At 46.8% G+C, this 26,807-nt stretch overlaps 1 protein-coding gene across 1 annotated transcript in view; it reads left to right on the forward strand.

The window, feature by feature from the left end:
- DYNC2H1 (dynein cytoplasmic 2 heavy chain 1) overlaps positions 1–26,807 on the forward strand; it is a 1,078,189-nt gene that overhangs the window by 967,492 nt on the left and 83,890 nt on the right. The window contains 2 exon segments of the mRNA XM_030202388.1: positions 13,602–13,811; positions 15,906–15,995. Of these exon segments, the coding sequence (XP_030058248.1) occupies positions 13,602–13,811; positions 15,906–15,995 (300 nt within the window).

The following is a 26,807-nucleotide window of genomic DNA, read 5'->3' on the forward strand; positions in this document are numbered from 1 at the left end:
TAAATAAAGGGTGTGTCGGAGGCATAGCAGGCATGGATGTCCTTCTCACAAACATCCACATTTTGGACGTCCTCAACTGCCGTCGCTTTCCCTCCTTAGGAAGGAAATCGTGTGCAAATGAGCTAACAGCGAGCAGCTAATTTGCATGCAATTGCCTTCATGCAAGCCCGTTCCTTTCTGGATTGGGAAAGGCTTTTTCCATTCAGTTAGTGGGACCAGTGCACTACGAATGCTGGCTCCTCCCACGACCAAATGGCTTGGATTTGGGCGTTTCTGAGATGGGCGTCCTCGGTTTCCATTATCGCCAAAAACCGGGGTCAACCTAAATTTCATGATTTGGGCGTCCCCAACCATATTATCGAAACAAAAGATGGACGTCCATCTTGTTTCGATAAAACGGGTTGCCCCGTTACGGGGCTGTCCATAGAGATGGGTGCCCCCGTTCTATTATCCCCCTCCATGTTACTGACAGGGGTATCGGTCTCAAGCTGACTAAACTTGTAAGAGAAGTTTAGTCAGCTTGAGACCGATACCCCTGTCAGTATGATCCAACTGGAGTGGTTCCTGATGAAGCCCTGTTATGGGTGAAATGAATTGGGCCCCGTTGAAAATCAACAGTTGAACTGTGGGGTTGTCAAGCCAGCATTTATTAAGCTAAGTTGATGCATGCCATGCTGTAGCTTGAACAGTTTTTGTTACTCAGTTATCTTTAATATTTGTGCTCTATTATGGGCTTTTTTGTATAGAAAATTTGTGCTCTATTATGGGCAATTTTGCATGATGCTCCTATATGGGCATTTTTGAATGAGTGGAGTAGGGAATATTTACCCCATGAAAGAAACTTGATCACGGGCACAAAGTCTTTTATAGATAACAGTGCCTTGTTAATTAGACCTTGGCAGAAGCTTTGGTTTCTGAGGGTATTTCCCACTTTCCTCATTTCTTTACATTCATTCCACACAACCCTTTGGATTGTGTTTGGCCGTTTTTCAGTTCTCTGGAGTATTAGATTACCCATCCAATCTGCCCATCCTCAGTAACCACTAACTCTTCCTTTCCTAAGGAATCCAACATGCCTGTCCCATGCTTTCTTAAATTCTGACACCGTCCTCATCTCCACGACCTGCACTAGGAGGCCGATCCGCGCATCCACCATCCTTTCCGTGAAAGAGTATTTTCGTAGATTCCTCCTAAAGCTGTTTCCTCTTAACTTCATTGTATGCCCTTTCATTCCAGAGTTTTTCATTTGAAAAAGGGTCACCTCCTGTACATTAATACCACCGAGGTATTTAAACGTCTTTATCATATCCTCTCTCTCCCACCTCTCTTCCAGCGTATTGTATATATGTTGAGGTTCCTAAGCCTGTCCTTATATGTTTTATGACCGAGGCCGCTTCCCAGATTTGTAGCTGCCCTCTGGACCGCTTCCATCCTGTTTATATCCTTCTGTAGGTGTTTGTACACAACATTATCCCAGTCTTCAATGCAGAAAATATGGGACTGGTTTAGTTAACAGGAACAGCAAAACAGGAAAAACCTCTACGATGAGTCCACACAGTACACAGGAAATCTAGGCTGCTCCAATTTGATTGACTGCACTTTTTTGTCCTTTAGATTGTAAGCTCCTTCAAGCAGGGACTGTCCTCTGTGTTAAATTGTACAGCGCTGCGTAACCCTGGTAGCGCTTTATAAATGTTAAGTAGTAGTAGTAGAATTGCACATAGTATTCTAAATGGGTCCTCACCAGAGACTTATATAAGGGCACCATCACCTCTTTTTTTCCTGCTGGTCATTCCTCTCCTTATGCAGCCAAACATTCTTCTGGCTTTTACTTTTGCTTTTTCTACCTGTTTGGCGCATGATGGGGAGAGGGCAGAGAAAGGAATGAGTTCCCCCCAACCCCACCCCCACCCAGTCCCTCCCTGGGCATCCCTAAAATTGCAGGGCTGGCTATGCTACTGTAACAGCACAAAAAGATAGAGCCCAGGATTAGAAGAAGCAGATTTTATTGAAGGGCCTTACATGGCCCGTTTTTCTGCATACTACCTGCATCAGGGATTGGATGTGAGTCGTGAGGACACAAAGCTTCTTGTGATCATTCAGTAACAGTGATATTCTAGAGAAATAGCCAAGGTGTGTGTTCTGTAATATCTTCAATTTTGAAATTCAGAAAAAAAAATCCAATTTTTTTTTTTTTTTGGGGGGGGGGGGATTTTATAAGTGGAGATGTATCACCAGAGAAAATGAATTGGGAGGAGAGATGCCCACCAGATCTCTTTTTTAATGTCTGGTGTGAAGGTGTCATGGGATAGTCAGCAGAAAGTATAAGTATGCAAGAAGGTGCAGTAATGCGATGTAAAGGGTGGATGTCTTCTGCCTGCACTGGCCACCTTGGGCTGAACCTCTGTGTGCTGGCGGCTGGCAGGCAGTAGAAACTAACAGAGCTTGGTAGGAGAGTGTGAAGTTCAACAAATGATTGCCAGGAGAAGACTAGAAGTATGCATCAAAACTATGCCTGGAAAATAGTGTTCCAATGTAGAAGATGCAGGAAGAGTCCAGAACTAGAACATTGGAAATAAGATGGCCACCAACAGTAAATATAGGTCACAGAGGTATAAGGACCGACCAGCTAGTCCTGATGGCCCATAGAGGCCCCTGCTGGTAGAATGTCAGAACTACCTCATAGAGCTTCACAGTGCCCTTCCTACTTCTTTGGAATGGCCTCTGGATGTGCCTTAGGGTGTCTTGCAAGGACCTCCCTCAGGAAATTGGGTGCATGGAGATTATTCCCATCAACCCAGAAGATGGGAAGGCAGTAGAACGAGAGGACATGAAATGAGATTGAAGGGGGGCAGACTCAAGAAAAATGTCAGGAAGTATTTTTTCACAGAGAGAGTGGTGGATGCTTGGAATGCCCTCCCGTGGGAGGTGGTGGAGAAGAAAACGGTAACGGAATTCAAACATGCGTGGGATATACATAAAGGAATCCTGTGCAGAAGGAATGGATCCTAAGAAGCTTAGCCGAAATTGGGTGGTGGAGCCGGTGGGGGGGAAGAGGGGTTGATGGTGGGGAGGCGCGAAGATAGTGGTGGGCAGACTTATACGGTCTGTGCCAGAGCCGGTGGTGGGAGGCGGGGCTGGTGGTTGGGAGGAGGGGATAGTGCTGGCCAGACTTATACGGTCTGTGCCCTGAAAAAGACAGGTACAAATCAAGGTAAGGTATACACATGAGTTTATCTTGTTGGGCAGACTGGATGGACCGTGCGGGTCTTTTTCTGCCTTCATCTACTATGTTACTATGTATGTTACTCACCATGGTCTTAACCTAGAAGCCAATACATTTTTCCCCTTAGTTCAGGCTAACCCCCGATTAGGATTGAGGCATATGACATCTGGTTTCTGTTGAAATGTAGGTAGACAGTTTCAGTTCTAAAGAGATAGTGCATTGCAGTGCTGATGGCAGCTTAGAAAAAGGAATAAAATGTTCCATCTGTGAAAAATCTACAATCTTTAAGATTGCAGTACATGCAGATAACTTTGGAAGCTCAGTAATTAAGCCCATAGAAAGATGAGTTCAAAGTATAAAAGGAATAGGGAGTGATCATAACTTACCAGAAGACTTTTTAGAGTGAACTTTGGTTCTGGCACACAGTGGACAAGGCAAAACATAAATCCTACAATCCTTGCATAAAGTTGGCCATCAAAAGATATTGGAGGTCAGTTCAGTTGTTATCTTCATACCTAGATGTCCCACTGTGGTAGAGTCATATGTGACATGGCTAAAACTGAATTTCTTATTTCCCCCCCTCCTCTTAAAAATTTAGGGCTATTTTGAGTCCTCCCTCTCTTTCTCTGCAAATGTCCAACAGGATGCTAAAACCTGTTGGTTGTTTCTTTCTCTCTATAACATCACCAAGATTTGTCCTTTTCTCTCTGAGTACAGTACCAAAACCCATATCCATATTTCATCATCTCATGCATAGATTGTTGCAATTTGCCTCTCACAGGTCTCCCACTAAACCATCTCTCTCCTTTTCGATCTGTTCAAACTTCTGCTGTACAACTTATCTTCTGCCAGTGTTGCTACAGTCACATAATCCCTCTCTTCAAGTCACTTCATTGGCTCCCTATCCATTTCTTTATACAGCTCAGACCCCTCTTACTGACTTACAAGTATACTCATTCTGTTCAAGTGAACAGTGCTGTGTATGTGTAGTAGTGCTGTAGAAATGATAAGTAGTAGTAGTCATTCTGCAGCTCCTCAGTATCTCTTCCCTCTCCCTTTACTATTCCCAGGAACTCTTTTCAACAGTTAAGTTACTCTTATCTGTACCAGTGACATAGCCATGAAGAAGTCTCAGGGGCCTGCCCCCCCCCCCCCCCACCCCCATTTTTGGCTTGGGACCTCTCTGCTTTCCTGTCTGGCAGGGATGCCAAGCCCTGCCAGCCGAAGATCTCTCCTGCCTGAGTCGGAACAGCAGCAGTAGTTTGAATAATATCTTCTCACGCATACTCAGTTCAGATTTAACTGCGAGAGAGCCAGCATTAGCAGTAAAGTGCACCAGTTAAATAAGTGCTGCTGCGGGTGTGACTCAGGCAAGAGAGTTTTTTGGCTGGTAGGGCTTGGCATCCCTGCCAGACAGGAAAGCAGAGAGGTCCCAAGCCAAAAATGGGGGTGTGGGGGGGCAGGCCCCTGAGACTCCTTCATGGCTATGTCACTGGTACAGATAAGAGTAACTTAACTGTTGAAAAGAGTTCCTGGGAATAGTAAAGGGAGAGGGAAGAGATACTGAGGAGCTGCAGAATGACTACTACTACTTATCATTTCTACAGCACTACTACACAAGCTCAAATATTTATCTTTTGAAGAGTCAAGGGCAGAAACTGGGGTCATTGGGGGGAGGGGGGGAGAGAATGGCATGGCCACCCAGAATTGGCCATCTGGCTATGCCACTGATGTACCCTTTTACTCCACTACCAACTCCAGACTCCGTTCCTTTTATCTTGCTGTGCCATATACCTGGAGTAGACATCCTGAGTTAGGTACATCTTGCTCCATCTCTGGCCCTATTCTAATCTAGGTTAAAGCCCACCTTTTTGAGGCTGTTTTTAACTCTTAATCCCCTTACTCTGTTTAGTACCCATTTTGTTTTAATCATTCCCACACGCCCTAATCCCTTATTTGTCCTGCTTATCTGTCTTGTCTGTCGATCAAGAACTGTCTCTTATATGTTTTGTTTCTAGTAGTGATATAGAACTGGTAAATAGTAGTAGTAGTTAGGGTGCTGTACCGGCACCTTTTTTACCTCCCATTTCCTCTCACCAAAGGAAGTAGGGGGCCCGGTGCGTTCCTCCCATGTGGCGTGCCTAACATCCCTCTCTCCCCTCCATACTCCCCGGGACAAGGACACTCCTCCTCTCTCTGGTGCAAATCTGTAAGAAGAAGAAACAGAGTCCACACGGTGTACTTATGTGCCTGAAACCTGATCTGCCAGAGTTTCTCTATGCCGCAGCCTGCGGTCCCTTCTGATGTAACTTCTTTCTTCTTCAAGGGCAGGCTGTGGCAAAGGGACATTCTGGTGTCAGCGCAGAAGATCAGGCCTCAGGAGAGTAAAGGACTCGGTTTCTCCTTCTTATAGAATTGCACCAGACAAGAGTGTTAGCGAGAGAGAGAGGGAGTGTCCCTGTCCCAGTCCTGGACCCAGGGGAGAGAGGAGAATCGATGAATATGGATGGGAGGGGAGGAGAGAGGAGAATCGCTAGACATGGAGGGGAGGGCAGGGGAGAGAGGAGAATCGCTGGACATGGATGGAGAGGAAAGCAGGGGAGAGAGGAGAATTGCCGAACACGGATGGAGGGGAGGGCATGGGAGAGAGCAGAATTGCTGAACATGGATGTGGGGGAGTGCAAGAGACAATCGCTGGACATGGATGGAGGAGAGTGCAGGGGAGAGAAGTGTTGGGGTCTGCCAGAACTGAATATAAAACCAGAACCGGTTCCCCCCCCCCAAACAAATTACCCCAACTGTATTTCTTGGAACTACTAGCCTGGTAAGTCACGCAAAGGAAAAGAAAACTACAAACAAAGAATCTTGTCACATTAGCAAATGTTTATTCTTACTAAAATTAGAAAAATAAGAAATTAGTTGCAGCAAAACAAAGCAGGGTAATTTGGAAACACAAGTAAAAGGGAAAAAGCCAGTAAGAGGGACACCTATCCCACAGTCAGTGGAGACCAACTGAAGTTTTCCATGACTCTCCCGCCCTTCTCTTTCAGAGCTCTATATATACAGTTTTCTTAGCTCCGAGTACAAAGAAGCTGGTTCTGGAATATATCATTTTTTATTACATGATTGAGAAGACACATAAAATACACATTTCCTGGGTCCTAATTAGGCACATTCTTGCTGAGATTTCTTATCTCACTTATACAAAGTAAGGGGTCATGGCCCTGAGGAAAAGGGCACATTCTCAGGAATAAGTTTGTATTTCTGTTCTTTTTTTCTCTGTGTCTTGAAGCATCCAGGGTCCTGTCTCCTCCCTACATTCCTTCTCCCTACAACCCTCTAGCCATTATTATAATGCATATGGAAAACACCAGCCACCTGCCTTCCACCTTATCTCTGGATGGCTGCTTTATCATACACAGTGTGGACATAATTGTACTGTAGCCTGGTTCCGCTCCTCAGGATAGGAGGGGGGTGTTGAGGAAATTGCTTTATTGCTTTTAACTGTGCAGGAAATTGAATTATTTTAATCCACAGTCAGATAAGTATATTTAACACCTCCCTGCCCGTATAGCTGTACATCCTCAGCACCTGCGCCTTCATATTTACTGGGCCTGTCATTCTCAACAGAGGAGAATTGGTGGACATGGATGGAGAGGAGAGCAGGAGAGAAAAGAAAATTGGTAGACATGGATGGATGGATAGAGGGAGGGCAGGAGAGAGAGGAGAACTACTAGACATGGATGGATGGATGGAGGGGAGGGCAGAGGAAAGAGGAGAATTGCACATGGATGGATGAAGGGGAGGGCAGAGGAGAGAGGAGAACTGCTATACATAGATGGAGTGGAGGGCATGGGAAAGAGGAGAATGCTGGACATGGATAGAGGGGAGGGAAGAGAGAGGAAGTAAGATGAACATGGATGGAGGGGAGGAGAGATGCTGGACATGGAGGGGGGAGAGCGGAAAAATGCTGGACCTGGATGGAGGAGAGGGAAGAGCGAGGAAGGAGATGCACATAGATGGAGGAGAGTGGAAAAATGCTGCACATTGATGCAAGGGTTGAGAGAGTGGAGAAATGCTGGAAAAGGAAGACAAAAGAAGAAGATGCACACAAATGGAGATGAGGGAAAGGGAAGAGAGAAGAAAAGCTGCACATGGATGGAGAAAATTGGCAAAAGCTGGAGGAGTGGCCTAGTGGTTAGCGTAGTGGACTTTGGTCCTGGGGAACTGGGTTTGATTCCCACTACAGGCACAGGCAGCTCCTTGTGACTCTGGGCAAGTCAATTAACCCTCCATTGCCCCAGGTACAAATAAGTACCTGTATATAATATGTAAGCCGCATTGAACCTGCTATGAGTGGGAAAGCGCGGGGTACAAATGTAACAAAAAAAAAAAAAACCTCCTCCAATCAAGTCTGCGGAGGACCCAGCTTTTACTTATGGATGTAGGGCAAGAAATGTAGAAGACTGATGAAGAAATGTTTACAAAGGTTAGGAAAGCTGGCAAATTGGGCAATGCTATAATAATGGGTGATTTTAATTACCCCGATATAAATGTTACAACAGGGAGTTCCAGGGAGATAAAATTTCTAGATGTGATAAACGACTGCTTCTTGGAGCAGTTGTCCCAGGAACCGACGAGAGAGGGAGCCATTTTGGATCTGGTCCTTGGTGGTGTGCAGGGCATAGTGCGAGAGGTGGCAGTGTTGGGTCCCCTGGAAAACAGTGATCATAACATATAAGTTTGAGCTACTATCTGGGTTGAACCCGCAAAAGAAATCTACTGTAACTGCATTTCATTTTCGAAAGGGCATCTACTATAATAAAACGCACCCTCAATGTTCTGAGGACAGTGACGTCACTGCAGGCACTCAGACACCGGTTCGTACGTTCATGGTGGTGAAGCCAGAACACTCACCATGTCTCCATGCCCCACCCTCGCGTCACAAGTGATGACGTCGAGGGCGGAACATGTACACAACCATGCAAATGAACGAACAGGGAGGAGTACCTACTCCTCCTCTTCCAACGAATCGCAGCCGCCGAGGACGTGCCCATCACCCCCCCCCCTTTAACGCTAGCGCCCCGCCCCTTTAACGCTAGCACTCCGCCCCTGGTCACCCCCTCTTCCCCCCATCACCTCCCCTCCCCTTACGCTACTATCCCTGGTGGTCTAGAGGTACCTGTTCGCTCGGGCCAGCGCTACGTATGCCTTGTAGCGCTATAGAAATGCTAAATAGTAGTAGTAGTAGAAAGAGCCCCCGCTTTCCTGCCCGGAGCGCTGCTACTAGCTGCCCTGCTGCATCCTCTGTGAGTTGAGCTCTCCGCGTTTCAAAATGGCCGCCGAGAGTTGAAGCAGCCTCGCGAGACTTCAACTCTCGGCGGCCATTTTGAAACACCGAGATCTGGACTCGCACAGGATGCAGCAGGGCAGCTACCAGCAGCGCTACGGGCAGGAAAGAGGGGGCTGTTTCTTTCCTGCCCCGAGTGAACAGGTACCTCTACACCACCAGGGATACTAGCTTAAGGGGAGGGGAAGGGAGTCCCGTGCCCGCTAGCGCCCGTTTCATGACAGGCAGAAACGGGCCTTTTATACTAGTCTATAATAAAATGAGGACAATGGTTAAAAAGAAACTAAAAGGATTGGCTGCAAAGGTTAGGACACTCAATAAGGCGTGGACATTATTCAAAAATATACCATCTTGGAAGCCCAGTCCAGATGCATTCCATGTATTTGCAAAGGTGGAAAGAAGAGGAAATGTCAGCCAGCATGGTTAAGAGGCCATTACAGCCAAAAGATTGTCCTTCAAAAAATGGAAAAAGGACCGAAACAAAGCAAATAAGAAGCAATATAAGCACTGGCAAGTTGCATGCAAAGCATTAATAAAGAAGGCTAAAAGAGAATATGAAGAGAAACTTGCTACAGAGGCTAGAACTCACAGTAACAACTTTTTCAAGGAAAATCAGAAGCATAAAACCTGCGAGGGAATCCATGGGACTGTTAGATCACGAAGGAGCAAAAGGGGTGCTCAAGGAGGACAAGGCCATCGTGGAGAAACTGAATGAATTCTTTGCTTCTGTGTTTACGGAAGAAGATGTAAAAGATCTGCCTGTACTGGAAATGGTTTTCAAGGGTGATGATGCGGAGGAATTAAAAGAAATATCGGAGAACCTGGAAGATGTACTGAGCCAAATTGACAAATTAAAGAGTAGTAAATCACCTGGTCCGGATGGCATACATCCAAGGGAACACAAGGAACTCAAGCATGAAATTGCTGATCTGCTGTTAGTAATGTATAACCTGTCATTAAAATATTCCATAGTACCTGAAGATTGGAGGGTGGCCAATGTGACACCGATTTTTAAAAAGGGTTCTAGGAGTGATCTGGGAAATTATAGACAGGCAAGCCTGACGTTGGTGCTGGGCAAAATAGTGGAAACTATTAGAAAGAATAAAATTAAAGAGCACGTAGACAAACATGGTTTAATGGGACAGAGTCAGCATCGGTTCAGCTGAGGGAATCCTTGCCTCACCAACTTGCTTAATTTCTTTGAAGGCGTAAATAAACATATGGATAAAGGTGAGCCAGTTGATGTAGTGTATCTAGATTTTCAGAAAACTTTTGATAAAGTTCCTCATGAGAGACTCCTGAGAAAATTAGAGTCATGGGATAGGAGGCAAGGTTCTGGTGTGGATTAGGAATTAGTTATTGGACAGAAAACAGAGGGTAGGGTTAAATGGTCATTTCTCTCAATGGAGGAGAGTGAACAGTGGAGTTCCGCAGGGATCTGTACTGGGACTAGGAGTGGCCAAGTGGTTAGGGTGGTGGACTTTGGTCCTGGGGAACTGAGGAACTGAGTTTGATTCCCACTTCAGGCGTGTACACGCAGCTCCTTGTGACTCTGGGCAAGTCACTTAACCCTCCATTGCCCCAGGTACAAATAAGTACCTGTATACAATATGTAAGCCGCATTGAGCCTGCCATGAGTGGGAAAGCGCGGGGTACAAATGTAATAAAAATAAATAAATAAAATTTATAAATGATGTGGAACTCGGAACAACAAGTGAGGTTATTATATTTGCAGATGATATAAAACTATTCAAAGTTGTTAAAACACATGCGGACTGTGAAATATTGCAGGAAGACCTTAGGAAATTGGAAGACTGGGCATCCAAATGGCAGTTGAAATTTTATGTGGACAAATGCAAGGTGATGCACATTGGAAATAATAATCCGAATCACTGTTATTTTATGCTAGGGTCCACCTTGGGGGTCAGTGGTCAAGAAAAAGATCTGGGTGTCATTGTAGATAATACGCTGAAATCATCTTCTCAGTGTGTGGCAGTGGCCAAAAAAGCAAACAGGATGCTAGAAATTATTAGGAAAGGAATGGTAAATAAGATCGAAAATACTATAATGCCCTTGTATCGCTTCATGGTGCATCTGCACCTTGAGTATTACATTCAGTTCTGATCACCATATCTCAAAAAAAGATATAATGGAATTAGAAAAGGTTCAAAGAAGAGTGACCAAAATGATAAAGGCGATGGAACTCCTCTTGTATGAGCAAAAGGCTAAAGAGGTTATGGATTTTCAGCTTGGAAAAGAGGCGGACAAGGGGAGATATGATTGAGGTCTACAAAATCCTGAGTGGTGTAGAACGAGTAGAAGTACATCGATGTTTTACTTGTTCCTAAAGTACAAAGACTAGGGGATACTTGAGGAAGTTACATACACTTTTAAAACAAATAGGAGGAAAAAGATTTTCACTCAACGAATAGTTAATCTCTGTAACTCTTTGCCGGAGGAGGTGGTAGCAGTGGTTAGCCTATGTGGGCTTAAAAAAGGTTTGGACAAATTCCTGGAGGAAAAGTCCATAGTCTGCTATTGAGACAGACATGGGAAGCAACTGCTTTCCCTGGGATTTGTAGTATGAAGTGTTGCCACGATTTGGGTTTCTGCCAGGTACTTGTGACCTGGCTTGGAAAACAGGATAGTAGGCTAGATGGACCATTGGTCTGACCCAGTATGGCTACTCTTATGTTCTTATTGGTATGACCCAGTATGGCTATTCTTTTGTTCTTATGTTCTTATTCCTTAAAAGGCAAAAAGATGGAAACCAAAGCAATAAACACCTCAGTTCAAAACAGTAGTGAAATGATTTATACACTTCTTAAGAAGGCCTTGAGGAGAGCTGGTGGTAAACTGCATAGAGTGACTGTTAAAACCTTAACCACCGTTTTGAGCAGACTAGTTGGGTTCTTTTGGTCTTTATCTACTATATTGCTATTGTAACCATGATGAATGGAACATTTCCTTTAAATATGGCTAGAAGTATGCACATTGTGGAGGAGAATTTCAAGACACACATAAATTACTATTTACCCACATAAATGGCTTAGAAAATTGTCCTCTTAAATCTTTTAGTTTCCATGTTACTGCTATCTCACTTTTATATAATTATTTTGGAGTGGCCTGTTGTATTAAGCTGAACTGTATTTCTCAGAAGACCCATGTTCCTGTATGCAATTAGTATTCGTCTGTCTGTTAATTACCTGTTCAAGTTAAATGCTGTGAAAGCTCTTAGGCTTTTTAGTTAAGATACCAGTGGGACAGTGTTCTCTTGGATCATCTCATTAAATACTCATTTATTTCACATATCCTTCTGCTTCTTTGTACAATTAATTTCTTGCATCTCTATCTCTATCTATATTTATATAGAGATATAGATAGATAGCGATAGGTGTAGATATATATACTAATACACTCTTGTCTGTACAAGTCTGTGTGTGTGTATATATATGTAAATATATATATGATTTCTTTTTTGATATCGAAGAAACTGAAATTCCCAATGGTAGCCTCATTAAAGAACTGCCATTTGAAGTTACATGATTAGATTAAAAGCAAAACTACGACAGAATGGGGCTCATTTTCAAAGCACTTAGACATACAAAGTTCCATTGGTTACTATGGTGCTATTTTTCAAAACACATAGACTTACAAAGTTACATACGGGCTTATTTTCGAAAGAGAAGGGCGCCCATCTTTCAACACAAATCAGAAGATGGGCGTCCTTCTCCCAGGGTCGCCCAAATCGGCATAATCGAAAGCTGATTTCAGCGACCTCAACTGCTTTCTGTCGCGGGGACGACCAAAGTTCATGGGGGCGTGTCGGAAGTATAGCAAAGGCGGGACTAGGGCGTGCCTAACACATGGGCGTCCTCGAGCGATAATGTAAAAAAGAAGGGCGTCCCTGACGAGCACTTGGGCGACTTTATTTGGTCCATTTATTTTTACGACCAAGCCTCAAAAAGGTGCCTGAACTGACCAGATGACCACCAGAGGGAATCGGGGATAACCTCCCCTTACTCCCCCAGTGGTCACCAACCCCCTCCCACCCTAAAAAAAACTTTTTAAATATTTTTTGCCAGCCTCAAATGTCATACCCAGCTCTATCACAGCAGTATGCAGTTCCCTGGAGCAGTTTTAGTGGGTGCAATGCTCTTCAGGCAGGCGGACCCAGGCCCATCCCCCCCCCCCCCCCCCCCACACCTGTTACACTTGTGCTGGTAAATGTGAGCCCTTCAAAACCCTCCAGAAATCCACTGTACCCAAATGTAGGTGCCCCCCTTCACCCCTTAGGGCTATGGTAGTGGTGTACAGTTGTGGGGGGGGGGGGGGCTACTCCTGGGAGCAATTTCTGAAGTCCACTGCAGTGCCCCCTAGGATGCCCAGTTGGTGTCCTGGCATGTGAGGGGGACCAGTGCACTACGAATGCTGGCTCCTCCCATGACCAAATGGCTTGGATTTGGTCGTTTCTGAGATGGGCGTCCTCGGTTTTCATTATGGCTGAAAATCGGGGACGACCATCTCTAAGGTCAACCTAAATTTCGCAATTTGGGCGTCCCTGACTGTATTATCGAAACGAAAAATGGACGCCCATCTTGTTTCGATAATACTGGTTTCCCCGCCCCTTCGCCGGGATGTCCTGTGAAGACGTCCTCAGGAAAACGTGGCCACCCCTTTTGATTATGCCCCTCATAGTAACCTATGCAACTTTGTAAGTCTATGTGCTTTGAAAATGAGCCTCTAAGTAACTTTGTAAGTCTAGTGCTTTAAAATTGTCTCCACGTGTTAGGTGTGTTTGGAAACTTTGTCCGACATCAAAACTCAATGGAGAAAATAAATAAATGGGCTATACCCATATTTCAGTATACAGCTGGCATAGTTGAATAGATACAATAAGATTTAGATAGTCATGACTGGAAAACTAGAAAGGTAGTGACTATACATCATGCTGTTAACCTACAAAGTGATATAGATAGTATGACGAAACACTGTATCAATTGAATCTTTCTATTCATATTTCAGAATTCCACTTTGATTCATCAGAAGGTGTTGCCTCCTAATGAACGGCAGGGATCTCCTATTTTGTCATTCATCATTCTCGAACAGTTCAATGCCATTCGCTTGGTGCAGAGTATCCATCAATCACTGGCAGCTCTCAGTAAAGTCATCAGAGGGACCTCATTGTTAAGCTCTGAAGTACATAAATTAGCAAGTGCATTATTAGAGCAAAAGGTAAAGTAATATTCAAATGTATTTTGATTCAATATAAACAACTATGCTGCTTTTCTGTGAAATTCAAGGTGAATTCGAAAAGTACATAGCAAGGATACGATACATCCCTATACAAACAAATTCAATCACAAGTGCATAGCAAGCATACAAAGCATCCTTCTACAATAATACAGTACACCAGCATACACTGAAAGTAAATAAACAAAATGAGAAAACAAGAATAGCTTTGCTAATAAAGCAAATAAGCATGAAATAGCCACATTTTAAGGGTGCATCAAAACTGTCCATCATAAACTGCAGTTTTTCAGTCAAGGAATTCCAGTTTGAATTCCAGAAATCATTTTGCAGCCGACAGGACTAATTGGATTTTGCCTACCAAATGCAACTGATGATGTGGAACATACAATAATATAAATTAGCTCAAATAATCTGGTGCCAGATCATACAAGATCTTAAATAATAACAGCAAAAATTTAAACAGGATCTGTATTGGCACAGGAATTCAGTGCAGTTTGATCAAATATGGTGTTGCCTTATCCCACTTAGCCCTTCTCATTATCAGCTTAGCTGCCATATTTTGTAGTAACTGTAACCTGCATAGCTAACTGTCTGGGAGATCCAGCAAAGTTATATTTACAACAGTTCAAGTTGGTCAAAATGACAGGTGGCAGAATCTCTAGCTGCCTCACTTCAAGGTATGTGGGGCATCAATGTATTCGTTGATTGATCAATTTGATGGCCATCTTGAGCAGCAAGTTTCCTTTACTTGCTGTCTCTGGTCTTTTGATGTATCACATCCCCTTTCCTCCCTTTTTGTATTTAGGTAAACTTTATAATGGCGGTACACCAGTGCCTCGATGGTCCAGGCCTGACCAAAAGTTCAATCATTCAAGGCAGGCAGAGACTCGGACGCCTCCTAGGAAGTACTGTTATGAATTGAATTCTAAGTGCTTCTAGGCATCTGAAGAAGAATCAGAGGTCTTCTCTGAAGAGGGGTCCCTTGGTCTACCTTCAGATCTCTCCTCACCGCATGAGAAGAAGACATCTCTCTCAGAGGAATTCTTTCTTTTGTACCGGAGATGGCCAAGTACACCCCATTTGACTTGGAAACTGAGAATGAGCCTAGGGCAGACACACAGGATATCTTCCAGTTCAATGATCCCAATAACGAAGATGTTACAGTGCCCGTGGACAGATTCCTGAAGGTGGTTCAGATGAAGATTTGGGAAACAACAAGCGTGGTCCAATAGGGAAGGGACAAGATCATCATGAGTCCATGCCTAGTCACAATCCTGGCTGTCATCAGTAAAGCATACCGGTTAAGAAGCTTTTCTTATCTTTGAGTATCCCTTGACACATCAGAAAAAACATTTATTTTCAAAGACGTTTCTCCTTCTCAGAACTGGTGTAGTGGAGTTGGGATTGTTATTTTTCTTAAAATTTCCATATAAGTGTATCGTTAAATATCAATCTGTTTAATATGTTGGTTTTTTTTATCCATCCCATTTGACTACTTTTTTGTCAACCAAGCTACCATTAGTTCCTCTCCCCCTCCTAATGGAATAGCTGAAGAGGGAGAGTTGTCTTAATATTGAGGAACTGAGTTCGATTCCCACTTCAGGCACAGGCAGCTCCTTGTGACTCTGGGCAAGTCACTTAACCCTCCATTGCCCCATGTAAGCCGCATTGAGCCTGCCATGAGTGGGAAAGCGCGGGGTACAAATGTAACAAAAATAAATAAATAAAAAATATTGAAAAGAATATCTATTTTGCTCAGACAGAGCCCATCTTTTTCCTTTGTTTTGTACTGTTAATGTAAAACTTGTTTAATAATTTATGCCCCCCCCCCCCCCCCCCCATTATTGAGGACTTGATTGGAAGCATTTAAGTACTAATAGATTATTGGTGAATTAACCTGTGTTTGTTTTTTTATTTGCTTCCTTTTTTTCTGTACAAGAGTTTTTCTCGAATTGTTATTTTTAAATTTGCTATATGTAAAAAAGTTTTTTTAAAAAACACTGCTATAGGTGGTGTTATAAAAGAAAAAAAAAGATGTTTGTAAATGCTTCAAGTGTGTGCATTTTTATTTCACAGTGTCCACTCACTTGGCAGAGCAAATGGGAGGGTCCGGAAGACCCTATGCAGTACCTCAGAGGCCTTGTGGCCCGAGCGCTTGCAATTCAGGTAAATCCATGTTCTTAAAAAAAAATCTACTCTATAGCATGCTAAAATTATAGCTTGATTTCTTTATATTTTGTTCTATTTCCGTTTGAATGATTCACTTGATTTCAGATTCATAAAACTTTGAATACTTGCATTTCAGTAATTTCTTGAATAAGTGGGAACATGGGAAGATATTTTTTTAGCTCTATTTCCTGATATGAGTCATATAGGACTTTGTTGTAAAAAATCCACATGACAAGTTAGCAAATATGACAAGACAGAATTCCATTGACCCCCATCTAAAAAATCACATTCTTCCCTAGGAATGTTTTATTGAAGTGTGTCTTGTCAATGCTGTTAAAAAGTAGCGCGTAATTGGACATGCATAGTAGGTTATTTGAACAGAGAGCATCAATAACAGCACAAGTATGTCAAAGAACCTTTAAAGGCAATTACAGTTCAGAAACTGAAAAGTTATGAGGAAATGGCATCGACGTCTAAGATGGTAGCTTGAACCGGAGAGACTGTCCCAGCATTAATGTAATCTTTATTCATGGAGTCACATTCTCTTCTCTTGAGTTTACCTGTGCAGGCTGTCGACTTGAAGAGAATGGTTCTTGGCACTGGTTGTTCATGGAAACTGGGTAATTGAGCACAGATAGTAGCTTTCCCTAAGGGTTGGTGGACTGTCTTGGCCATATGCTGTATCAGTTTTATCTGAGGAGCCTGAAGGCGGTTATAGCACTGATGCTGAATGCACAAAGCTGCCTACTTCCTCATGCAAATTGCAGAGACAATGGATGATCTTAAAAAAGAGTTTGGATTGGTGCGGCAGGAGGTTCTTTCTGTGCTGGATGTTATCAAGAAGGATATCAGGTCGCTGCAAGAATGGCAGGAAGAGATGGAGCAGCATGTTGTGCAATGTGAGGAGAGGCTCGATACAGTTCAGGATTCCTCTGATTCTGTCACCAAAGATATGCAGGCATTCTGGGAAAAGGTGGAGGACCTAGAGAATAGGTCTCACCGTAATAACATCCAAATACGAGGTGTACTGGAGAATTCTTCTTATGCGGATTGTACTTTGGTGATTCAGCAATTGGGGCAGTTCTTTTTATCTTTAGACGACTCTGCTTCAAACCCTCTTTGCTTCAAAATTGATACCGTGTTTCCCCGAAAATAAGACACTGTCTTATATTAATTTTTGCCCCCCAAAATGCGCTAGGTCTTATTTTCAGGGGCTGTCTTATTTTTCAGGGAAACATCAGGGTTGGATCAGGGTTGGCCCGCCCGCCCTCTGTCGCTCCCGGAACTAACCTTAAACGCCTCCTTTCACCTTCGCAGCAAGCAGCAGCAGGGCAGGCCACTCCTTCCTTCCGTGTCCCGCCCTCACATGATGTAACGTCCACGAGGGCGGGGCACGGAAGGAAGGAGGGGTCTGCCCTGCTGCTGCTTGCTGCGAAGGTTAAAGGAGGTGTTTAAGGTTAGTTCCGGGAGCGAGGGGGGTGGGGGGGCCCGGCAACCTCGGGTGGGGGGGGCGGCCTTGTCCGGCTCTCGGCGGCCCTGCTTTCAAACAAAAATTTGCTAGGTCTTACTTTCGGGGGAGGCCTTATATCTACAAATTCAGGAAAACCTCTACTAGGTCTTACTTTCGGGGAAACAGGGTAGAACTCATCATGCTTTTGAGCAGCATAGCAATGAGATATAATAGCCTGCTTGCATGGTTTTCATATAAAAGATAGTATCTTAGTGGTGGCTCAAGCTAAGGGACCCGTGAAATGGAAAGATTTGAAGGTTTTCAGACCTCTCCCTTCATTGCAGAAGCAGCATGAGTTTTAAGGGTCACTGCATTCCTCAGAGATGCCTTAAAAAACCTTCTTTGGACCCCACCTGTCCTTCCAACTATTGCCCCATCTCCCTCCTCCATTTCCTATCCAAGATACTTGAACGTGCTGTTCACCGCCATTGTCTTGACTTTCTGTCATCTCAAGCTATTCTTGATCCACTTCAATCTGGCTTTCACCCTCTTCATTCAACTGAAACAGCGCTTGCTAAGGTCTCTAGTGACCTGTTCCTGGCCAGATCCAAAGGTCTCTATTCTATCCTCATTCTTCTCGATGTATGTGCTGCTTTTGATACTGTTGATCACAGCCTACTCCTTGATACACTGTCCTTACTTGGATTTTAGGGCTTTGTTCTTTCCTGGTTTTCTTCTTATCTCTCCCATCATACTTTTAGTGTATACTCTGGTGGATCCTCCTCCTATCCCGCGGGAGGTGGTGGAGATGAAAACGGTAACGGAATTCAAACATGCGTGGGATAAACATAAAGGAATCCTGTGCAGAAGAAAGGGATCCTCAGGAGCTTAGCCTAGAATGGGTGGCAGAGCTGGTGGTTGGGAGGCGGGGCTAGTGTGGGCAGACATATACGGTCTGTGCTGGGGCTGGTGGTTGGGAGGCGGGACTAGTGCTGGGCAGACTTATACGGTCTGTGCCGGGGCAGGTGGTTGGGTGGCGGGGATAGTGCTGGGCAGACTTTATACGGTCTGTGCCAGAGCTGGTGGTTGTGAGGCGGGGTTGGTGGTTGGGAGACGGGGATAGGGCTGGCCAGACTTATACTGTCTGTGCACTGAAGAGGACAGTACAAATAAAAAAAAGTAGCACCTATGAATTTATCTTCTTGGGCAGACTGGATGAACCGTGCAGGTCTTTTTCTGCCGTCATCTACTATGTTACTATGTTACTATCAGTTGGTGTACCTCAGGGATCTGTCCTGGGACCTCTTCTTTTCTCCATCTATACTTCTTCCCTTGGTACTCTAATCTCATCCCATGGTTTTCAGTATCACCTTTAAGCTGATGACTCCCAGATCTACCTCTCCACACCAGAAATCTCAGCAGGAATCCAGGCCAAAAAATCAGCCTGCCTGTCAGACATTGTTGCCTGGATGTCTCACCGCCATCTGAAACTAAACATCACCAAGACCGAGCTTCTTATCTTTCCCCCTAAACCAACCTCTCCTCTTCTCCCATTCTCTATTTCTGTGGCTCACATTCTCATCCTTCCTGTCTCATCAGCTCATAACTTTGGGGTCATCTTTGACTCCTCTCTCTCCTCTGCACATATTCAGCAGACTGCTAAAACCTGTCGTTTCTTTCTCTGTAATATCACCAAAATTCGCCCTTTCCTGTCTGAGCATACTACCAGAACCCCTATCCACACTGTTATCACCTCTCGCTTAGACTATTGCAACTTGCTTCTCACAGGTCTCCCACTTAGCCATCTCTCTCTTCTTCAATCTGTTCAAAATTTGGCTGCACAACTTATATTCCGCCAGTGTCGCTATGCTCATATTAGCCCTCTCCACAAATCACTTCACTGGCTCCCTATCCATTTCCGCATACAGTTCAAACTCTTCTTATTGACTTACAAGTGCATTCACTCTGCAGCTCCTCTGTACCTCTCCACTCTCATCTCTCCCTATACTCCTCCCCGGGACCTCTGTTCACTGGGTAAATCTCTCTTATCTGCACCCTTCTCCTCCACCGCTAACTCCAGACTTCGTTCCTTTTATCTTGCTGCACCATATGCCTGGAATAGACTTCCTGAGCCAGTACGTCAAGCTCCTTCTCTGGCCATCTTCAAATCTAAGCTAAAAGCCCACCTTTTTGATGCTGCTTTTAACTCCTAACCCTTATGCACTTGTTCAGAACCCTTATTTTATCATCCTTACTTTAATGTTCCCTTATCTCTTATATGTCCTGTTTGTCTGTCCTAATTAGATTGTAAGCTCTGTCAAGCAGGGACTGTTGCTTCATGTTCAAGTGTACAGCGCTGCATACATCTTGTATCGCTGTAGAAGTAGTAGTAGTAGATATCGTTGGCTTCTCCGAGGACAAGCAGGCTGCTTGTTCTCACTGATGGGTGACGTCCACGGCAGCCCCTCCAATCGGAAACTTCACTAGCAAAGGCCTTTGCTAGTCCTCGCGCGCTCCTGCGCACCGCGCATGCGCGGCCGTCTTCCCGCCCGAACCGGCTCGTGTTCGTCAGTCTTTTGTCCGCGCTCGGTACGGTCGTATTTCGCCGTGTCGGGCCCCGCAAAGTCGACCTCGCGCGTTTGTCGTGTGTTTTTCGAAAAAGAAAAAGAAAAACTCTAATCCTTTCTGTGTGGGAAAAGACTCTTGGTCTTTTCTCCCCCCGCTATTTTCAGCTTTCGCCCCGGTAAGTTTTCTTTCGTTGTCGGGGTAGGCCGCTTTTAGGCCTCGGGTCGAAGTTTTCTTCCCCTTGTTTTTTCGGTGCCTTTTCCGCCATTTCGACTTTTGATCTCGCCGGCGTGATTTTTCCGCCCATGACATCGAAGTCTACCAGCGGCTTCAAAAAGTGCACCCAGTGCGCCCGGGTCATCTCGCTCACTGACAGGCACGCGTCGTGTCTTCAGTGCTTAGGGGCTGGGCACCGCCCTCAGGCCTGTAGTCTGTGTTCCCTTTTGCAAAAGCGGACTCAGGTAGCGAGATTGGCCCAGTGGAACGTTTTGTTCTCGGGCTCTTCGTCGGCATCGGCACCGGGGGTATCGAGTGCATCGACGTCTTCAGCGTCCAGAGCTTCATCCTCGGCCGCCAGTGCATCGAGTGCATCGAGGCATCGGCGCCGAGACATCGGATAGCTGCATCGACGTCGATGGTACCGGGACCTCGTCTGCTGATGTCGTCGGACGGTGGTGCTTCGTCTGGAGTGCAGGTTAGGGCTGTCCATTCCCCTGCTGGTGGCGGTGAGCCTTCGGGTGGGTCTCCCCCTACCATGAGGGCTCCTGCGGTACAGCCCCCCCCGAGACCGACCTCCTTCGGCCTCGGCCCCGAGGAAGCGACGACTGGATTCTACGTCCTCCTCGTCGGTGCCGGGAAGCTCCGGTGACATGCTTCGTTCCAAGAAATCGAAGAAGCATCGTCATCGGTCTCCTTCCCGGGTCGGCACCGAGAGCTCTGGGTCGCCGAGGGAGTCGGCACCCACCAGGCATCGGCACCGAGAGGACCGCTCACCCTCTGTTCAGGAGGTGTCGATGCGCTCCGCTCTGGACAGCCCGGAACAGCCTCCACGCCCGGAACAGGTTCTGACGTCGATGCCTGCATCGACCTCCATGCCTTTCTCTGCAGCCGCTCTGAACGAGAGCCTCCGGGCCGTTCTCCCAGAGATTCTGGGAGAGCTGTTGCGCCCTACCCCTCCGGTACCGGCGGTGCTTGCGCCACCGGTACCGTCGAGCGTGGCGCCGGCTGGCCCATCACCCGAGGTGAGGTCTCCGGCGTCGGTGCCGCGTGCGGTACCGGCTGCCGTCGCCTCCCAGGAAGGCTCCCCGACTACATCGGCGGAGGGAGCTTCGCCGATGCGGGCGAGGGAGTCTACCTCTCGACGCCCCCATCGTGGACGTGGCTCCACAGAGTCGAGTCGGGCACGGTTGCAGACACAGGTCCGTGAACTTGTGTCTGACACCGAGGGTGAGGCCTCGTGGGAAGAGGAAGAAGATCCCAGATATTTCTCTGACGAGGAGTCTGAGGGTCTTCCTTCCGATCCCACTCCCTCTCCTGAGAGACAGCTTTCTCCTCCCGAGAATCTGTCTTTTGCTTCCTTTGTCCGGGAGATGTCTACGGCCATCCCCTTCCTGGTGGTTGTGGAGGACGAGCCCAGGGCTGAAATGTTTGAGCTCCTGGACTATCCTTCTCCACCTAAGGAAGCGTCCACTGTACCCATGCACCATGTCCTAAAAAAGACATTGCTGGCGAACTGGACCAAGCCTTTAACTAATCCCCACATTCCCAAGAAGATCGAGTCCCAGTACCGGATCCATGGGGACCCAGATCTGATGCGCACTCAGTTGCCTCATGATTCTGGAGTTGTGAATCTGGCCCTAAAGAAGGCTAAGAGTTCTAGGGAGCATGCTTCGGCGCCCCCGGGCAAGGACTCTAGAACCTTAGACTCCTTTGGGAGGAAGGCCTACCATTCTTCTATGCTCGTGGCCAAAATTCAGTCCTACCAGCTCTACACGAGCATACACATGCGGAACAATGTGCGGCAGTTGGCGGGCTTGGTTGATGCGCTCCCCCCTGAGCAAGCCAAGCCTTTTCAGGAGGTGGTCAGGCAGCTGAAGGCGTGCAGAAAATTCCTGGCCAGAGGGGTGTATGACACCTTTGATGTTGCGTCCAGGGCCGCTGCTCAAGGTGTGGTGATGCGCAGGCTCTCATGGCTGCGTGCCTCCGACCTGGAGAATAGAATCCAGCAGCGGATTGCGGACTCGCCTTGCCGTGCGGATAACATTTTTGGAGAGAAAGTCGAACAGGTGATAGAGCAGCTCCACCAGCGGGACACCGCATTCGACAAGTTCTCCCGCCGGCAGACTTCAGCCTCTACCTCTACAGGTAGAAGATTTTTCGGGGGAAGGAAGACTGTTCCCTACTCTTCTGGCAAGCGTAGGTACAATCCTCCTTCTCGACAGCCTGCGGCCCAGGCTAAGCCCCAGCGCGCTCGCTCTCGTCAGCAGCGTGCGCCTCAGCAAGGCCCCGCGGCTCCCCAGCAAAAGCAAGGGACGAGCTTTTGACTGGCTCCAGCAGAGCATAGCCGACATCCAAGTATCAGTGCCGGGCGACCTGCCAGTCGGAGGGAGGTTGAAAGCTTTTCACCAAAGGTGGCCTCTCATAACCTCCGATCAGTGGGTTCTCCAAATAGTCCGGCAAGGATACACCCTCAATTTGGCCTCAAAACCTCCAAATTGTCCACCGGGAGCTCAATCTTACAGCTTCCAGCACAAGCAGGTACTTGCAGAGGAACTCTCCGCCCTTCTCAGCGCCAATGCGGTCGAGCCCGTGCCATCCGGGCAAGAAGGGCTGGGATTCTATTCCAGGTACTTCCTTGTGGAAAAGAAAACAGGGGGGATGCGTCCCATCCTAGACCTAAGGGCCCTGAACAAATGTCTGGTCAAAGAAAAGTTCAGGATGCTTTCCCTGGGCACCCTCCTTCCCATGATTCAGGAAAACGATTGGCTATGCTCTCTGGACTTGAAGGATGCCTACACACACATCCCGATACTGCCAGCTCACAGACAGTATCTGCGATTTCAGCTGGGCACACGTCACTTCCAGTACTGTGTGCTACCCTTTGGGCTCGCCTCTGCGCCCAGGGTGTTCACAAAGTTCTTGGCTGTAGTAGCAGCGGCACTTCGCAGGCTGGGGGTGCACGTGTTCCCATATCTCGACAATTGGCTGGTGAAGAACACATCCGAGGCAGGAGCCCTGCAGTCCATGCAGATGACTATTCGCCTCCTGGAGCTACTGGGGTTTGTGATAAATTATCCAAAGTCCCATCTTCTCCCAGTGCAGAGACTCGAATTCATAGGAGCTCTGCTGGATTCTCGGACGGCTCGCGCCTATCTCCCAGAGACGAGAGCCAACAACTTGTTGTCCCTCGTCTCCCGGGTGCGAGCGTCCCAGCAGATCACAGCTCGGCAGATGTTGAGATTGCTAGGCCACATGGCCTCCACAGTCCATGTGACTCCCATGGCCCGCCTTCACATGAGATCTGCTCAATGGACCCTAGCTTCCCAGTGGTTCCAGGCTGCTGGGGATCTAGAAGACGTAATCCACCTGTCCACGAGTTTTCTCGAATCCCTGTATTGGTGGACGATTTGGTCCAATCTGACTCTGGGACGTCCTTTCCAAATTCCTCAGCCACAAAAAGTGCTGACCACGGATGCGTCTCTCCTGGGCTGGGGAGCTCATGTCGATGGGCTTCACACCCAAGGAAGCTGGTCCCTCCAGGAACGCGATCTGCAGATCAATCTTCTGGAGTTGCGAGCGATCTGGAACGCTCTGAAGGGTTTCAGAGATCGGCTGTCCCACCAAATTATCCAAATTCAGACAGACAACCAGGTTGCCATGTACTACGTCAACAAGCAGGGGGGCACCGGATCTCGCCCCCTGTGTCAGGAGGCGTCAGCATGTGGCTCTGGGCTCGCCGTCACGGCATGGTGCTCCAAGCCACATATCTGGCAGGCGTAAACAACAGTCTGGCCGACAGGTTGAGCAGGATTATGCAACCTCACGAGTGGTCGCTCAATTCCCGTGTAGTGCGACAGATCTTCCAGGTGTGGGGCACCTCCTTGGTAGACCTCTTCGCATCTCGAGCCAACCACAAAGTCCCTCAGTTCTGTTCCAGGCTTCAGGCCCACGGCAGATTGGCATCGGATGCCTTCCTCCTGGACTGGGGGGAGGGTCTGCTGTATGCTTATCCTCCCATACCTCTGGTGGGGAAGACTTTGTTGAAACTCAAGCAAGATCGAGGCACCATGATTCTGATTGCTCCTTTTTGGCCGCGTCAGATCTGGTTCCCTCTTCTTCTGGAGTTGTCCTCCGAAGAACCGTGGAGATTGGAGTGTTTTCCGACCCTCATCACACAGGACGAAGGGGCGCTTCTGCATCCCAGCCTCCGGTCCCTGGCTCTCACGGCCTGGATGTTGAGAGCGTAGACTTTGCCTCTTTGGGTTTGTCAGAGGGTGTCTCCCGTATCTTGCTTGCTTCCAGGAAAGATTCCACTAAGAGGAGTTACTTCTTTCTGTGGAGGAGGTTTGCCGTCTGGTGTGACAGCAAGGCCCTAGATCCTCGCTCTTGTCCTACACAGACCCTGCTTGAATACCTTCTGCACTTGTCTGAGTCTGGTCTCAAGACCAACTCTGTAAGGGTTCACCTTAGTGCAATCAGTGCATACCATTACCGTGTGGAAGGTAAGCCGATCTCAGGACAGCCTTTAGTTGTTCGCTTCATGAGAGGTTTGCTTTTGTCAAAGCCCCCTGTCAAGCCTCCTACAGTGTCATGGGATCTCAATGTCGTTCTCACCCAGCTGATGAAACCTCCTTTTGAGCCACTGAATTCCTGCCATCTGAAGTACTTGACCTGGAAGGTCATTTTCTTGGTGGCAGTTACTTCAGCTCGTAGAGTCAGTGAGCTTCAGGCCCTGGTAGCCCAGGCCCCTTACACCAAATTTCATCATAACAGAGTAGTCCTCCGCACTCACCCTAAGTTCTTGCCAAAGGTTGTGTCGGAGTTCCATCTGAACCAGTCAATTGTCTTGCCAACATTTTTTCCCCGTCCTCATTCCTGCCCTGCTGAACGTCAGCTGCACACATTGGACTGCAAGAGAGCATTGGCCTTCTATCTGGAGCGGACACAGCCCAACAGACAGTCCGCCCAATTGTTTGTTTCTTTTGATCCCAATAGGAGGGGAGTGGCTGTGGGGAAACGCACCATATCCAATTGTCTAGCAGATTGCATTTCCTTCACTTACGCCCAGGCGGGGCTGGCTCTTGAGGGTCATGTCACGGCTCATAATGTTAGAGCCATGGCTGCGTCGGTAGCCCACTTGAAGTCAGCCACTATTGAAGAAATTTGCAAAGCTGCGACGTGGTCATCTGTCCACACATTCACATCTCATTACTGCCTGCAGCAGGATTCCCGACGCGACAGTCGGTTCGGGCAGTCAGTTCTTCAGAACCTGTTTGGGCTTTAGGATCCAACTCCACCCCCCGAGGGCCCTGTTTGTTCTGTTCCAGGCTGCACTCTCAGTTAGTTGGTAAATTTTTTAGGTCAATCTCAGTTATGTCCTCGCCGTTGCGAGGCCCAATTGACCATGGTTGTTGTTTTGAGTGAGCCTGGGGGCTAGGGATACCCCATCAGTGAGAACAAGCAGCCTGCTTGTCCTCGGAGAAAGCGAATGCTACATACCTGTAGAAGGTATTCTCCGAGGACAGCAGGCTGATTGTTCTCACAAACCCGCCCACCTCCCCTTTGGAGTTGTGTCTTCCCTTGATTTGTTTTGCTACATATGGGACTGACGAACACGAGCCGGTTTGGGCGGGAAGACGGCCGCGCATGCGTGGTGCGCAGGAGCGCGCGAGGACTAGCAAAGGCCTTTGCTAGTGAAGTTTCCGATTGGAGGGGCTGCCGTGGACGTCACCCATCAGTGAGAACAATCAGCCTGCTGTCCTCAGAGAATACCTTCTACAGGTATGTAGCATTCGCTTTTTTTCCCTCAGGGCTGCAGTTTACAGTTCAGAGAGATCATCATAGAGTGTCAATGGCAGAGGAAGCCTGGACGTAATTGATCGATCTGCAAGTGCCCAATATCCCGGAGGAGGTTCAAGGAGCTACAGACAGCATTAAGAATGGAGGTGCTGCTTCTCATTGAAGGTGGCTAGATAAAGGTCACAGGATCTCTCGGCTGTCCGATCACTCTCAAAAAGCTGTGCCCAAGAAAATAGTGAGCTCTGGCTGGATTCTACGATTATTTTTCTCTCTTTGGAATTTTTTTCCAGGATTTGCAATATGGTAGTGACTGTTTTTGTTTTACAATATACATTTTCTATCTCATTGCCTGAGTTTTTCTTTGCATGAGTGTATTGCTGTGTTGTCTCTAAGGTTTTCTCTTTACAGGTTACTAGTTGTGCTCTATTTCTTAGTAAGTGACTCTAATGCTATTTAATGTTTGTGACTAGAATTTATAATATTGTGTGTACAATTCTTTAAAGTGCTAGGACACTGATTGACACAACCTCATGGGTTTGTCACAACATGTAGTGGTGGGAGATTGACTGGGGAGGGGGAGAGGTTGGTTCTGGATGTGGTTTGAGTGGTGGGTGTTTTCTTTCTTAGAGCTTGTTGGGGTTTTTTTTTTGCGAGTACTATTCTTTTCAATGGGTACCTTTAATGTCCGGGGCCTTAATTCTCCCAAGAAGCGGTCTCTCCTTTATAAGGAAATTAATCGATTTCAGTTAAATTTATTCTTTCTGCAAGAAACTCAT

This window comes from Microcaecilia unicolor, chromosome 4 (genome assembly GCF_901765095.1).
Source record: "Microcaecilia unicolor chromosome 4, aMicUni1.1, whole genome shotgun sequence".
Classification (NCBI taxonomy): domain Eukaryota; kingdom Metazoa; phylum Chordata; class Amphibia; order Gymnophiona; family Siphonopidae; genus Microcaecilia; species Microcaecilia unicolor.